The sequence below is a fragment of the Sciurus vulgaris genome (assembly GCF_902686455.1).
Source record: "Sciurus vulgaris genome assembly, chromosome: 2".
Taxonomy (NCBI): domain Eukaryota; kingdom Metazoa; phylum Chordata; class Mammalia; order Rodentia; family Sciuridae; genus Sciurus; species Sciurus vulgaris.
In genome coordinates this window covers 41,899,024-41,910,862 of record NC_136462.1, presented here as the reverse complement: position 1 = coordinate 41,910,862, position 11,839 = coordinate 41,899,024, and the positions used below count along the sequence as shown (strand labels likewise).

Below are 11,839 nucleotides of genomic sequence, written 5' to 3'. Positions count from 1 at the left end.
TTAAAAACCTTGATTATGCTGCTAAAATTTTCTCATTATTTAAAAAAAATCACAAAATACAGATAAATGAAAAAAAAAGCCATGAATAATAATAGACACTTACAAAATTGCTTACCATGTGCCAAACCCTATCCCAAGTGCTTTGGATAAAATAACTTCTATGACAGATGAGAAAACCAAGGCACAGTAAGGGTAAGTGGAGCCTAAATCCATACAGTCAGGAAAGACCAGGGATAGGATTTGGGTAGAGGTGATCTAGCTCCAGAGTCCCTGTTTTCAACACCAGGTGGACTCTGCATTGTAATCTATGAGCTGTGACAACCACAGTTAACACTTGGAGGATAACCCTTCGAAATTTACACATACTCAAAACATGCTCACACACATGCTCATGCACATTTCACACCAAATAGGAGCTTGCTGAATTGTACAGTTCAATAGCCTGCTTTTTTGGATATTGTGAAGATCTACAATGGCTACAAAATTATAGATTACATCCTGGTGGTAGTTATGACTACATCTTGGTAAAATATTCATTTTAAAGTGAAGCTGTCTCCCCTTGCCTGGCTTATGAAAAAACAGTTTAGAACCAAGGGACCTTGAAATTAAGATCATTTGAGCAGATAAAAATCATTCTGATTATTTTACAACTATAAAACTATTCCATTCAAAGGCTGAAAGAGTGTGCAGAAGTTCTTTTGTTTTAAATGATGTTTTAGTTGTAGATGGCCATGATACTTTTATTTTATTCATTTTTATGTGGTGCTGAGGATTGAACCCAGTGCCTCACACATACCAGGCAAGCACAGTACCACTGAGCCACAGAAGTTCTTATAAATGACCTAAAGGCAATTCCACTGGACCTTGAAAAGGCCAAGTATGAAGCCCATTAACCAGAATGGGCCCTGAGTAAACCAGAGACTTCCATCAATAAGGGATGGAGAAAACCCGGCAAATGGTGAAGAGAAAGATGCTGTCAGAGCCAAGGGTCATCTTCCTTTGCAGGTTTCTCACGCAAGCCATGCACTCTAATAACTTGGTTGCTACTTGTAGTTAATGACCACTTGACTTGTTAATGGACCTGAACCAAATGAGAAAAGTTAATTGAACAGTCTGACCATTAGGTATATTAATGATAGGTTAGAAAGGATGATTACTACATTTTTTTTCTTTTTTTTTTTTTATTGTAAACAAATGGGATACATGTTGTTTCTCTGTACATGGAGTAAAGGCATACCATTTGTGTAATCATAAATTTACATAGGGTAATGGTGTTTGATTCATTCTGTTATTTTTTCCCTTCCCCCCACCCCTTGCACCCCTTTTTTCCCTCTATATGGTCCTTCCTTCCTCCATTCTTGCCACCCTCCCTAATGATTACTACATTTTAAACCATATTCCCTTGCTTTCCTTCACTAATTTTGAAAAATGCCCCAAATATTTAAAAATAAGGAGTTGTAAGTTTCTGCATTCAGAATTAAATAATTTTATATTATATTAGTTTGAAAAGATATTTTCCTTATTTGGTAACATGCTTTAAGACATTACAGAAGAGTGATGCTAAGAGATGTTTGAGGTGACTAAGTGCAATTAATTTTGACCTCCAAACTATTTATCTTTTTTTTAGTTGTGCATGAATTATGTTTTTTTTTTTTTTAATTGGCAAAACCGTAACTAGGCTTTTATGAATCTGTTTTGTTTATCTTTTTTGGTACTGGAGATTGAGCTCAGGGCTTTCACCCATGCTAGGCAAGTGTGCTATCCCTGAGCTGTATTTCCAAGCACCTGAATCTGTTTCTTTTCTTTTTTTTTTTTTTTAATATTTTTTTAGTTGTCAATGGATCTTTTATTTATTTATATGCTGAATATTGAACCCAGGACCTCACACATGCCAGGCAAGTGCTATACCACTGAGCTACAACTCCAGCGCCCTGAATCTTAATAGAATGTTTCTTAATAGAATGGCTGTAAGGTGTTCCAGGGTTCTGTGTGACACTAGGAAGGTGTTTTGGTAAGGTAAATGATTCTGAATGACAGTATTTTAACATGGGTAGATTCAGATTCAGCTGGGTGAGTTAAGTTAAAAAATAAATTAGTCATGGGAGAGATTTGTATGTGTGTGTTCTCTTTATGCACATGAAATATTTAGCCTCATTTAATTTTCCTTTTAGAAAATAGTGGCAGAAATGTTTTATGCAGCTGTTGCTCTTGATCACCAGGCTATGCCCAAACAATTGCTGGTACTAAGTGTTACTAACTTGACTGCTCTTTATGAGAGTATCACTTTTATGCTCACTCCTCTGTTCTGATCCCAGTCCCTGGAATCTGTCTTCCTTAAGTGGTTGTTTGAGGCAAATAGTAATTTAAGTTCCTTCCTTTGAGGAAGCTTGAGGAAAAAGAAGCTCTGCGAGTCCGTTGGGTCTGCCTGCCCTTTGAGGACTATTCCCCTTCAGACTTCCTTTCCTTTGTTTCCTCAGTACAAGTTGTTCATCCAATGATACCCTAGCTTCCTGGTGTGTCAGAACCTCTAAGTCCTCACTACTCTGAGCTCATTCTCCTACCCGCCCCGCGTTCCTGCTTCTTCCTCTATGTCACTGAAGCATTTCCTTTTATCCACTGTGAAGCTCAGAAACTTTATAAGGATGTGTCTAGGTGTGGGTCTTTTCTTACTTGTTCTGCCCAATATACCATATCCTTTTCAAATATGAGATTAATGTACCTTTTTTCCATTTTTTTGAGCAATGTTACTGTATCTGTGCAAGATCTAACATTTTCTGTTCTTTCTGGAACACCCAGAAGTAGGACATTGTGGGCCCTCTAATTTAGATGTATCTTTGTATATTTGGAAACGGATATGGAATGGCACTGCTATGACCTCTGCCCTGTGTACCACTCTCTCCTGCCTGCTGAGAATCTCCATATTCTTGTTCCTTGCATGCAGCACAAACAGCAATTTTTAATCCTACTGTGGATTAGAATTAACTCTTGGAATGGGTTTATGCAAGCATGTTTCAAAAACTAGGTCAAAACTCAGCTTCGCTATGTATTAACTATGTGGTCCAATTCACATAAACTTTCTGACCCTTGGTTCCCTTATTTGTAAAACAGAGATGTTAAAAATGTTCATATGGTTGCCATGAGGATTAAATGAATAATGTTTGTCAAGTGCCTTGTTATAATGCTGGAGGATGCTCAATAAATTATAATATGGCAGCCAACATAACAGCCAAAGTGCACCATGTGCCTGGCAGTGTATCAAATGCTTTATGTGAATTATTTTATCTTCAAAGCCCTTTAAGGTAAGTGCATCTATTATTTGTTTACAAGCACAACAGTCTAAGAATGGTCTCATTTATTTGTGTTGCATTCTAATTGTTGATCCTTCTTTATACATATTTTATGTACTTCATAGTATGTTTATACATTTCATTCTAGTTTTTAAATGTTTACTATTCTTTGGTTGTTTATCATATATAATTTTAATAATTACATAATATTCATTGGGTTACTCTTCTACAATTTACTTACACATTCCACTATTGCTAGATGTCTGCAGGCATAGAACCCATTTCTTATTTTGAATCTTTTTGAATCTTTTCTTTACTGTCAATTGCTCTCAAAAGCTGTGACATCTTATATTAACATGGAGTAGTTTTTGACCTGGCTGTGTTATTCTCTAAATTCTTTAATTCTGGAAGTAGAATGGGGGTTGTGTGAAATGTTTCTTAAGAAATCAGAAAAATGGCAGTATTTCAGCCAATTAAGCAACCCATCAGTCAAAAAAAAAGCATTTAGAAGATATATTAGATATATTCTATATATTTAGAAGATATATTAGGAGATATGTATATAAAGACATCCAAAGTTATAGTGTGACTAAGACAAGAAAGAGTAGTGGTGATATGATCCTGTAAAAGGATCTATAATACAGATTTTAAATAGTCAGTATATATATATATCTGTATTACGATAGTTGCTTTATTGTATTACATATAAGTCTCTAGTGAGTTGGGTGGAATGTGCAAAGAGAGGGGAATTTTTGCTCCCCTGCCTTCCAAGGGAGTTGTCAGAATCAATTTTGCATAAAAGTTGTTACATAGGTGAGGTTTGTATTAACAGACAGTACTTCCTATAGGTAGCTTGTACCTGTCTGGTGTTCCCCAGAAGCCACTTCATGACACGTAACATAAACTGGAGGCAGTGGAGTCATCCTGGGGATTGAGTTAAAGATGTTGGTTGAGAAAATCCTTACTCTGCTGGGATCCTTAAGCTGGGAATATGGGAAATTGGAGCTGTTAGTGGTCATCTTTCCTGGCTTTATGGACAGAACCATTTGCAGGAGGAGAAAATGAGGAATGTGGGAATATGGGAGAGAGAAACAAAACAAAACCAACAGGTGATGGGGAGGGGGAAGGAAGAAGAGAAAGAATGAGTAAGTTTGCTAAAAAATACCTTAGGTAGCCTGTCTGTGACTTAGGAGGGTTCAGATATCTCATTTTAAATGTGTGACTTCAGTCAGGCAATTTTGGACAGCAGGTTGAGAGCCACAAAGATTCTTATTTTCTTCCTCCTCCTCCTTAATCTTTAGCTAGGATCTGACTGTGTTGCCCAGACTACTCTTGAACTGGTAAGCTCAAGTGGTCCTCTTGCCTCAGCTTTGAGTAGCTGGGACTGTAGGTATGTATCACTGTGCCCTTCTAGATGTTTCCTCTTAAACTCTGGCCCATCCCTTCACCTGTGCCCTGAATGGTATTCTCTCCTATATTCTCAGAACTGTGATCTCTCTCCTCTCTTGATACCCATTCTAAAAAGCCCTCTTTCTTACATTCCATCTTCTTTCTCAGAGTTCTCTCTCCTTCCTATTCCAGCCAAACCTCTTGAAAAAGGTATCTTCTCCCACTCTCTCCACCTCCTTATTTTTCACCTCAACCAACTCCAAATGGTCTTTACCCTCACTCCTGAAACTACTCAAAGATGATCCAGGTTCTGTCCACTGCCAAGGCCACCTGGCACTCTTTCATCCTTGCTTAATCTCTTAGCATCATTTGACCCAGCTCAACATTCTTTCCTGCTGGAACACTATTTCTTTGATTTCTACAATGCCTGGACACCATATCCTCCTGATTTTTTCTCCTACATCCCTGGATGCCACTCCTTAAGGCCCTTGCCTACATCTCCTCCACCTGTAAATGTAGGAGTTTCCATCAGGCTCTGTCCTAACTATTCTTTTCTCATGCTAACTCTCTCCCTCTCTTTTCCCATAACAGAATCCCATCCACTATTCTAGCTTCCATTACCATCTATATGCATTGGTTTCTAAATTTATGTCTTTAGCTTGGACTGCCCCTCCGAGCATCAAACCACCTAGCCAATTGCCCAATCCAGATTTCCACTTAAATGTTTCACAGATATATCAAACTCGACAAGTTTCAAATTGAACTCTTCATCTCCTCCCACAAATCTTATCCTCCTGCAGGGTTTCTTAACTCCTTAATGACTTCTCAACTCACTTAGATGCTCAAGCCACATTCTGCAAGTCATCCTTGATACTTTCCTCTTTCTCATTCCCTCCATTGAATCCATCCCCAAGACCTCAAGTCTACCTCTTAACCACTAAATCTATTTACATTCATCTCCATCACTGTCTCCTCTCCTTTCAGTGTTAGCAATGACCTCCTAACTGATCCCCACAAACCCATGCTTATTCCTTCCAATCCATTTACTGTATAACCCCAGAGATATATTTTAAGACAAATTTCATCTGGGCTTGACTCTGACAGCCTTCTGGGGCTTCCAGTTGCCCATAGGTAATGTGGAATGAGTCTCCCATGACCTCCTGTTCTTGTTTTCATTGTACACTGTGCAGTTATTTCTAGCGAGTCCTCCATTCACTAGTGTGAAATGGCTAAGATCCTCTTCAGAGAACCTATTAGGGCACTGGGAGGAGAGGACCGTTCATATGTTCATGTTTTCAGGCTGACTTTACCCCATTTGCCCCTTGTTTTCTTGTCTTCAGCTATGTAGAGTCCTCTCTGCTCCCAAACAGGTCAAATCATCCCTTATTTCAGGTTTTCTGAATGAGTGGATCCCATTCCTGACCACTTCTTCAGCGATCCTTCCCTGACCACCAATGCAGGCTACATTCTTCCATGGCATCTTGCGTTTTTCGTTTACTGTACCCTACATGTGGCATCTTCTATTTGTTGTTCCTTCTCCCTTTGGGGCTGTAAATCAGGGAAGGAAGGTGCCCTGGGTGTCTTTCCTAGTACTCTGGCACTACTGTCCACCCTGATGCCTGATTGGCACTGGTTGATAGGGTAAAGATGGAGTGTCTGGTGACTCTTATATCTCAACCCTGGGGCAGCTGTGCAGGAAATCTTTCAGTGGTTTTTAAAGTTCAGGTCTTTGGAGAGAAGGTGACCGTTTACCCAAACTGTGAACTTGACCTTTTCCCCTGGAGCCCTGGGGCCAGAAGGGAGTCCTCCAGATGTCTGGTAGCATACTTTACAAGTTGTGCCTAAAGCTAAGGTGTCTTTAGGGGGATGTGTCCTATCCCTGCCCTCCTCTTTAAAGAAGCTTTGATGTTTTCAAGACAGGCCCTCACCCACCAATCCATTGTTCTTGTTTTCATTGTATAGTGTGTAGTTATTTCTAGCAAGTCCTCCATTCACTAGTGTGAAATGGCTAAGATCCTATTCAGGGAACTTATTAGGGTACTGGGAGGAGGGGGCTAAAAAAAACACAAAACAAAAACAAAAACAAAAACAAAAAACCTCCGAGAAAACCAGTGTAGCAAGAAAGAGAGTAAGTTTCTTAAGAATGGCCTAGACTTTATGGGATACAAATTGGTTATGGCTGGCCCTCAGGGAGGGAGCACACCCTGCTGCGGTGCAGCAGAGTAGACCCAAGTTCTCCCAGAGGACAAAATCTGCAGGAGCCCTGGGTGGGAAGGATCAGAAGGCTGCTCATTCCTACAGCAGTAACACAGTGCTCTTTGAAGAGGCAGTTTTTTTAGCCGCATGTGTGGGGAGACAGCCTGTGTGTGAACATTTTCTGCCCTTGCCGGGCAGGGCTGGGTGGAACAGGAACCACCCCCTAGAGGATTAGACTTATTAGATCTCGGCCATGTCTGTCTCCAGAAGAACCGACCTTTCCTGCTCTTTGTGCAAGGAGACACACCTCTCTGAGGAAGGAGGAGGACAGGATTTCCATCATTACTACTGCCCTATTAAAAAACAAAAACAAAAACAAACAACTGTGTAATTACCCTCTGCAGGAAAGGCGCACAAACAGGATGGGCCCGAGTTGAAACTGGGATGAGCCATCCCCGTAAAGATTAGGAAAAAGAATCTCCCCGTCGCCGTGCTCCTGCCTCGGGCCAGGGCTCTCCCGGATGGCCAGGCAGGGTCACTAGTCTGTCGCGGAGGGTGGGAGGGAGGGTTTCCCCGCTGTTCCTCTTCCGCCTCCTCCCGGCCTTCCAGCCCTCACCCGGCTGGTCTTCCGTGCCTCAGGTGTTGGATCGCGCTCGTTCACGAACCCTTCCCTTGTTGGCTCGCTCCTGGGGTGGCTCCTAGCCGGCAGCGCGCGCCAGACCCGGACAGGGAGAAGGGAGCACGTAGCGAGGTGCGAGCGTTGGGCTCCGCCGCCGCGTGCGCCGGGGCACCCCATCCGCAGGGCCGGGAGGCGGGCTGCGCACCACGCCCCCGGGGTGCGGAAGGCATGGGAGTCCGCGCTGGGGTTCGGTGAACTTGAAGCCCGCCGGCGCGAGATTGCTGCCCGGGATGCGGCGGCGGCTGCTTCCTGGTTTGAAGCTCGCCGAGGGGGGGGAGAGCGTGAGCCCGCGGAGGCGGGGGCAGAGGAGAGGCTAGAGGAGGCGGGGGAAGAGACGCTTGGGGCTGGAGCGAACCGGACGGGTCGCTCTCCCAGGAGAGGAGCTTCCCGGCCCTGGAGAAGGGGCGAGTCCCACGCGATCCTCCGGGAAGCGCCGCGCGCTCCAGAGGAACGGTTGTGCTTCCCCGGCCCGCGGAGGGCTCGGCGCCGGGCTCCCCTCCTTTCCACCTCGGGAGTAAGAGAGGGAGGGAAGGAGGGGAGGGGAAGGTCCCACGGAGGAGGCAGAATGGCCAGTCGAGGGGGGCTTTGGCGCTGCTTTTCCCCGGAGCTGCCTCCACTCCTGCGGCTGCCGCGAGGGCTGGCCTGAGCCAAATCTCTGCGCTCTCCTGTGCGAGCCAGCGCGGCCCCCTGGGGCCGGGGCAGCAGCGCCGGCATGTCGTCCGGCACCATGAAGTTCAATGGCTATTTGAGGGTCCGCATTGGAGAGGCGGTGGGGCTGCAGCCCACCCGCTGGTCCCTGCGCCACTCGCTCTTCAAGAAGGGCTACCAGCTGCTGGACCCCTACCTGACAGTGAGCGTGGACCAGGTACGCGTGGGCCAGACCAGCACCAAGCAGAAAACGAACAAACCCACGTACAACGAGGAGTTCTGCACTAACGTCACCGACGGCGGCCACCTTGAGCTGGCCGTCTTCCACGAGACGCCCCTGGGTTACGACCACTTTGTGGCCAACTGCACCCTGCAGTTCCAGGAGCTCTTGCGCACGGCAGGCACCTCGGACACCTTCGAGGGCTGGGTGAGTAGCGTTGACTCCTCCTCTTTGTGTCTATGGACTTCTTCCATTCCATTTTTCAAAAATCGCCCGGGTCCCGCTTTCCCATCTCTCAACCGCGGAGGGAATTCCCTCCAGACTTTGGTCCTCTCCCAGATGGCCGCGGCACTGGTGACGCGATCGCGGTGGGTGTGTGCGGGCGCAGGTGTGTCTTTAGGAAGCCGGCCGGGACCTGGTCCCTTTTCAGAACCGCGGCTTTGGGCTAACGGGAAGCCGGGAAGGGGCTAGGGCGGTCACCTCCCTCCGCCCAGACTTTAGGTTAGGCATCCCAACTTTCAGCCCACGGATAGATAGGAAAGGCAAGAAAGGAGTGATATGAAAGTGCTTCAAGCGCTTCTTAGGAGAAAGCCATACATTCTCGCGAGTATTATTCATAGTGTTTATGGATACATGTTGGTTCAGCCGCGCAGACGTGCACACGTGTTTCGGCATGCACATCTATTACATCCCAGAGGTACAGAAGCTACACTGGCAGGGATCAGATTGCCTGGGTTTGCATGTTGGTGAAGTTTTATTGTTTAGCAGTTTTCCAAGGAGATGAGCTTTTCATGTGTTAGCAAGTAACCTCGTCCAGTCAATCTGATAGGTGTGAGTTCTGCAATGTGCAGTTTCTGCAGCTTTTGTTCTAAGAAGAGACTACCAGAGCTCCTTAGAAGACTGCCCTTCCTCCCCGCCTTCACCTGCTGGTGTTCCTTTGTATTGACATGTAGCTACCAGCAACTTCACACTTGCCTCTGCTTTCCTCATATTTCCCATGAGGCAAAATTTCTGCTGTAAATGAACTAAAATTTCTAGAGCACTCTGCACAGTGTAGAAATGCTTTTGCTTCTTAATTCTAACACTGCCCTTGTAATGTAGGTATTATCGTTCTCTTTGAGATGATGAAATGATGGAATGAAGTGATCTGATTTGGCAAAGTGCAGTACAGGGTTTGAAGACTAAGGAATTTAATGGTTTAAGTTGTGGAAGGAGTCACTTTTGAACCCAGAATGCGAATCAGTATTGGAAATCTCTTTGAAATTAACAAGTGGTGGAATCAGATGGATAATGATGAAGATTCATTTCTGTGTTTATTTTATACTTTGGGGAATTGGTAATTTTACCATATGTTCTCTAAAATTAGAGATGGCTTGTGGAACTACCCTTTTTTCTCTCCCCACCCTCCCTTCCTTCCTTCCTTTCTTCCTTCCTTCCTTCCTTCCTTCCTTCCTTCCTTCCTTCCTTCCTTCCTTCCTTCCTTCCTTCAGCATTGAGAATTGAACCCAATGGTTCTGTACCACTGAACTACATCCCCAGCTCTTTTTATTTATTTATTTTTATTTTGAGACAGGGTCTTTCTGAGTTGCTCAGGCTGGACTTGAGATCCTTATCCCTTAGTTTCCTGATAGGAGACTGCATGTGCCACCATGCTCCAGGCTAAAATTCACTTTTCTTTTCTTTCTTTCTTTCTTTCTTTCTTTCTTTCTTTTCTTTTCTTTGCTTTGCTTTCTTTCTTTCTCTTTTCTTTCTTTTCTTTCTTTCTTTCTTTCTTTCTTTTCTTTTCTTTCCTTCCTTCCTTTCTTTCTTTTTCTTTTCTTTCTTTCTTTCTTTCTTTCTTTCTTTCTTTCTTTCTTTCTTTCTTTCTTTCTTTCTTTCCTTCTTTCCTTCTTTCCTTCTTTCCTTCTTTCCTTCTTTCCTTCTTTCCTTCTTTCTTTTGTACTGGGATTTAACCCAGGGCCTCATGCATTGTAGGCAAGCACTCCACCACTGAGTTACATTCCCAGAACAACCCCCCTCCCCCGCCATTTTTAAAAAAGATCAAAAAGCATCATGGCTGTTTAAGTCCAATCATCAAATTATATTGAGTTCATTTTCCTTCAGCCTAACTTACTTTGTGGAATTTAGTAAACTAGAAAGGAATGACTAAAATACACTTTGAAATTTACATTTTATCCTGTGAGTTTCTGGATATGAAATAGAAGTGAGGATAGGAATCTGGATGGATTTATTGATTAGTGTCTGATTAAGAGTTAGGTTGGGCAGAGCTCTATAGGAACTAGGTTCTGAGGTATGGTGGTACAGATGGGCCAGTGTCCACGTGAAGCTTGTCTTTTGGAGAGAGCCTAGACTAGTACTTCTCACTCATAGTTTGAGGATTTGAATTGCCAGGGAGCCTTGGACACCCTACCACCACTACCACCACTTCTTTGTCCTGGGGATTGAATCAAGGCCTCTGCATGCTAGGTAAGCACTTTGTCACTGAGCCACATCGCTGGTCCTTTTTATTTTCTGAGACAGGATCTCCTTATGTTTCAAAGCTGACCTCCAACTTGTGATCCTCCTGCCTCAGCCTTCTGAGTAGCTAGATTTGAGGGGTATACCACCGTGCCTGCTAAAGATCCCCGCTGTAAAGACTCTAGTTGGAAGCTCTAGCTGTGGTACCCAGCAACAGTACTTACAGGCTCCGCAGGTGATTCCAATGTGCAGTCAAGGCTGAGAACCTGTAGTATAAATGAAGACCAAGAGGTGAGGACCTAAGAAGTGTTAAGTGTGGAAGATGCAGGTCACTTGACTAGGTGGTGTACAGAGCTGGTTATTATACCACTGAATGAATAAAGATTTAAATGTAAATGTAATTTCTATAATTGTCTAAAACAATTATACTTACATGTTTAATATAACCCATTGGTGGTGTTTTGGGAAGCATGAATATTTGGTAGGATAGGGTTAGCATTTAAATAAATCAACAATTTGCCATGCATTTATATTCAGTTATAGGGTAGAGTTTTTTTTTTTTTTTTTTTCTTTTCTTTTCTTTTTTTAAGGTTCTGGATGTTTTGAAACCGAGCATAGGGTAGATACTGTTTGTTTTTTCTTTTTGTTAAAAAATATTTGAAAATATATGGAAAGCTTACTTTTAAAACTATTCTTTATAGATTAAAAAGTTCTTTGAAGTTCAGGATTATAGAAATTCTTATCTTTGCTATATTAAAATGAAATGTGTACTTCATTCAGACAGTTACATGTGGAGTAATTGAATTTACTCCACATAATTTTTTGTGTTGCAAGTGAAACTACAGATTGCTGACTTAAAAAAAAGACAAGCAATTTCGTTTTTGCTACATCATAAGAAGAGGATCTAATGGTAGCTTTATTGTAAAACAATGTGTAAAAACAGAAGATACTTTTATCATGATA

At 43.1% G+C, this 11,839-nt stretch overlaps 2 protein-coding genes across 2 annotated transcripts in view; one reads left to right on the top strand and one right to left on the bottom strand.

Moving 5' to 3' along the window:
* Window positions 1-4,004: 4,004 nt before the first annotated feature.
* On the bottom strand, window positions 4,005-8,265 carry LOC306653052 (uncharacterized protein; the record flags this gene model as incomplete). Its single annotated transcript, XM_079125846.1, has 2 exons — window positions 4,005-7,225; window positions 7,489-8,265. 2 exons carry the CDS (start codon window positions 8,263-8,265, stop codon window positions 6,863-6,865), a joined length of 1,140 nt encoding a protein of 379 aa, XP_078981972.1. The 3' UTR covers window positions 4,005-6,862.
* The window catches only part of PRKCH (protein kinase C eta), a 228,341-nt gene continuing 224,393 nt past the window's right edge, over window positions 7,892-11,839 (top strand). Inside the window, exon 1 of the mRNA XM_079125830.1 lies at window positions 7,892-8,626. Within this exon, the coding sequence (XP_078981956.1) occupies window positions 8,264-8,626 (363 nt within the window). The 5' untranslated portion in view covers window positions 7,892-8,263. The remainder of the gene's footprint in view (window positions 8,627-11,839) is intronic.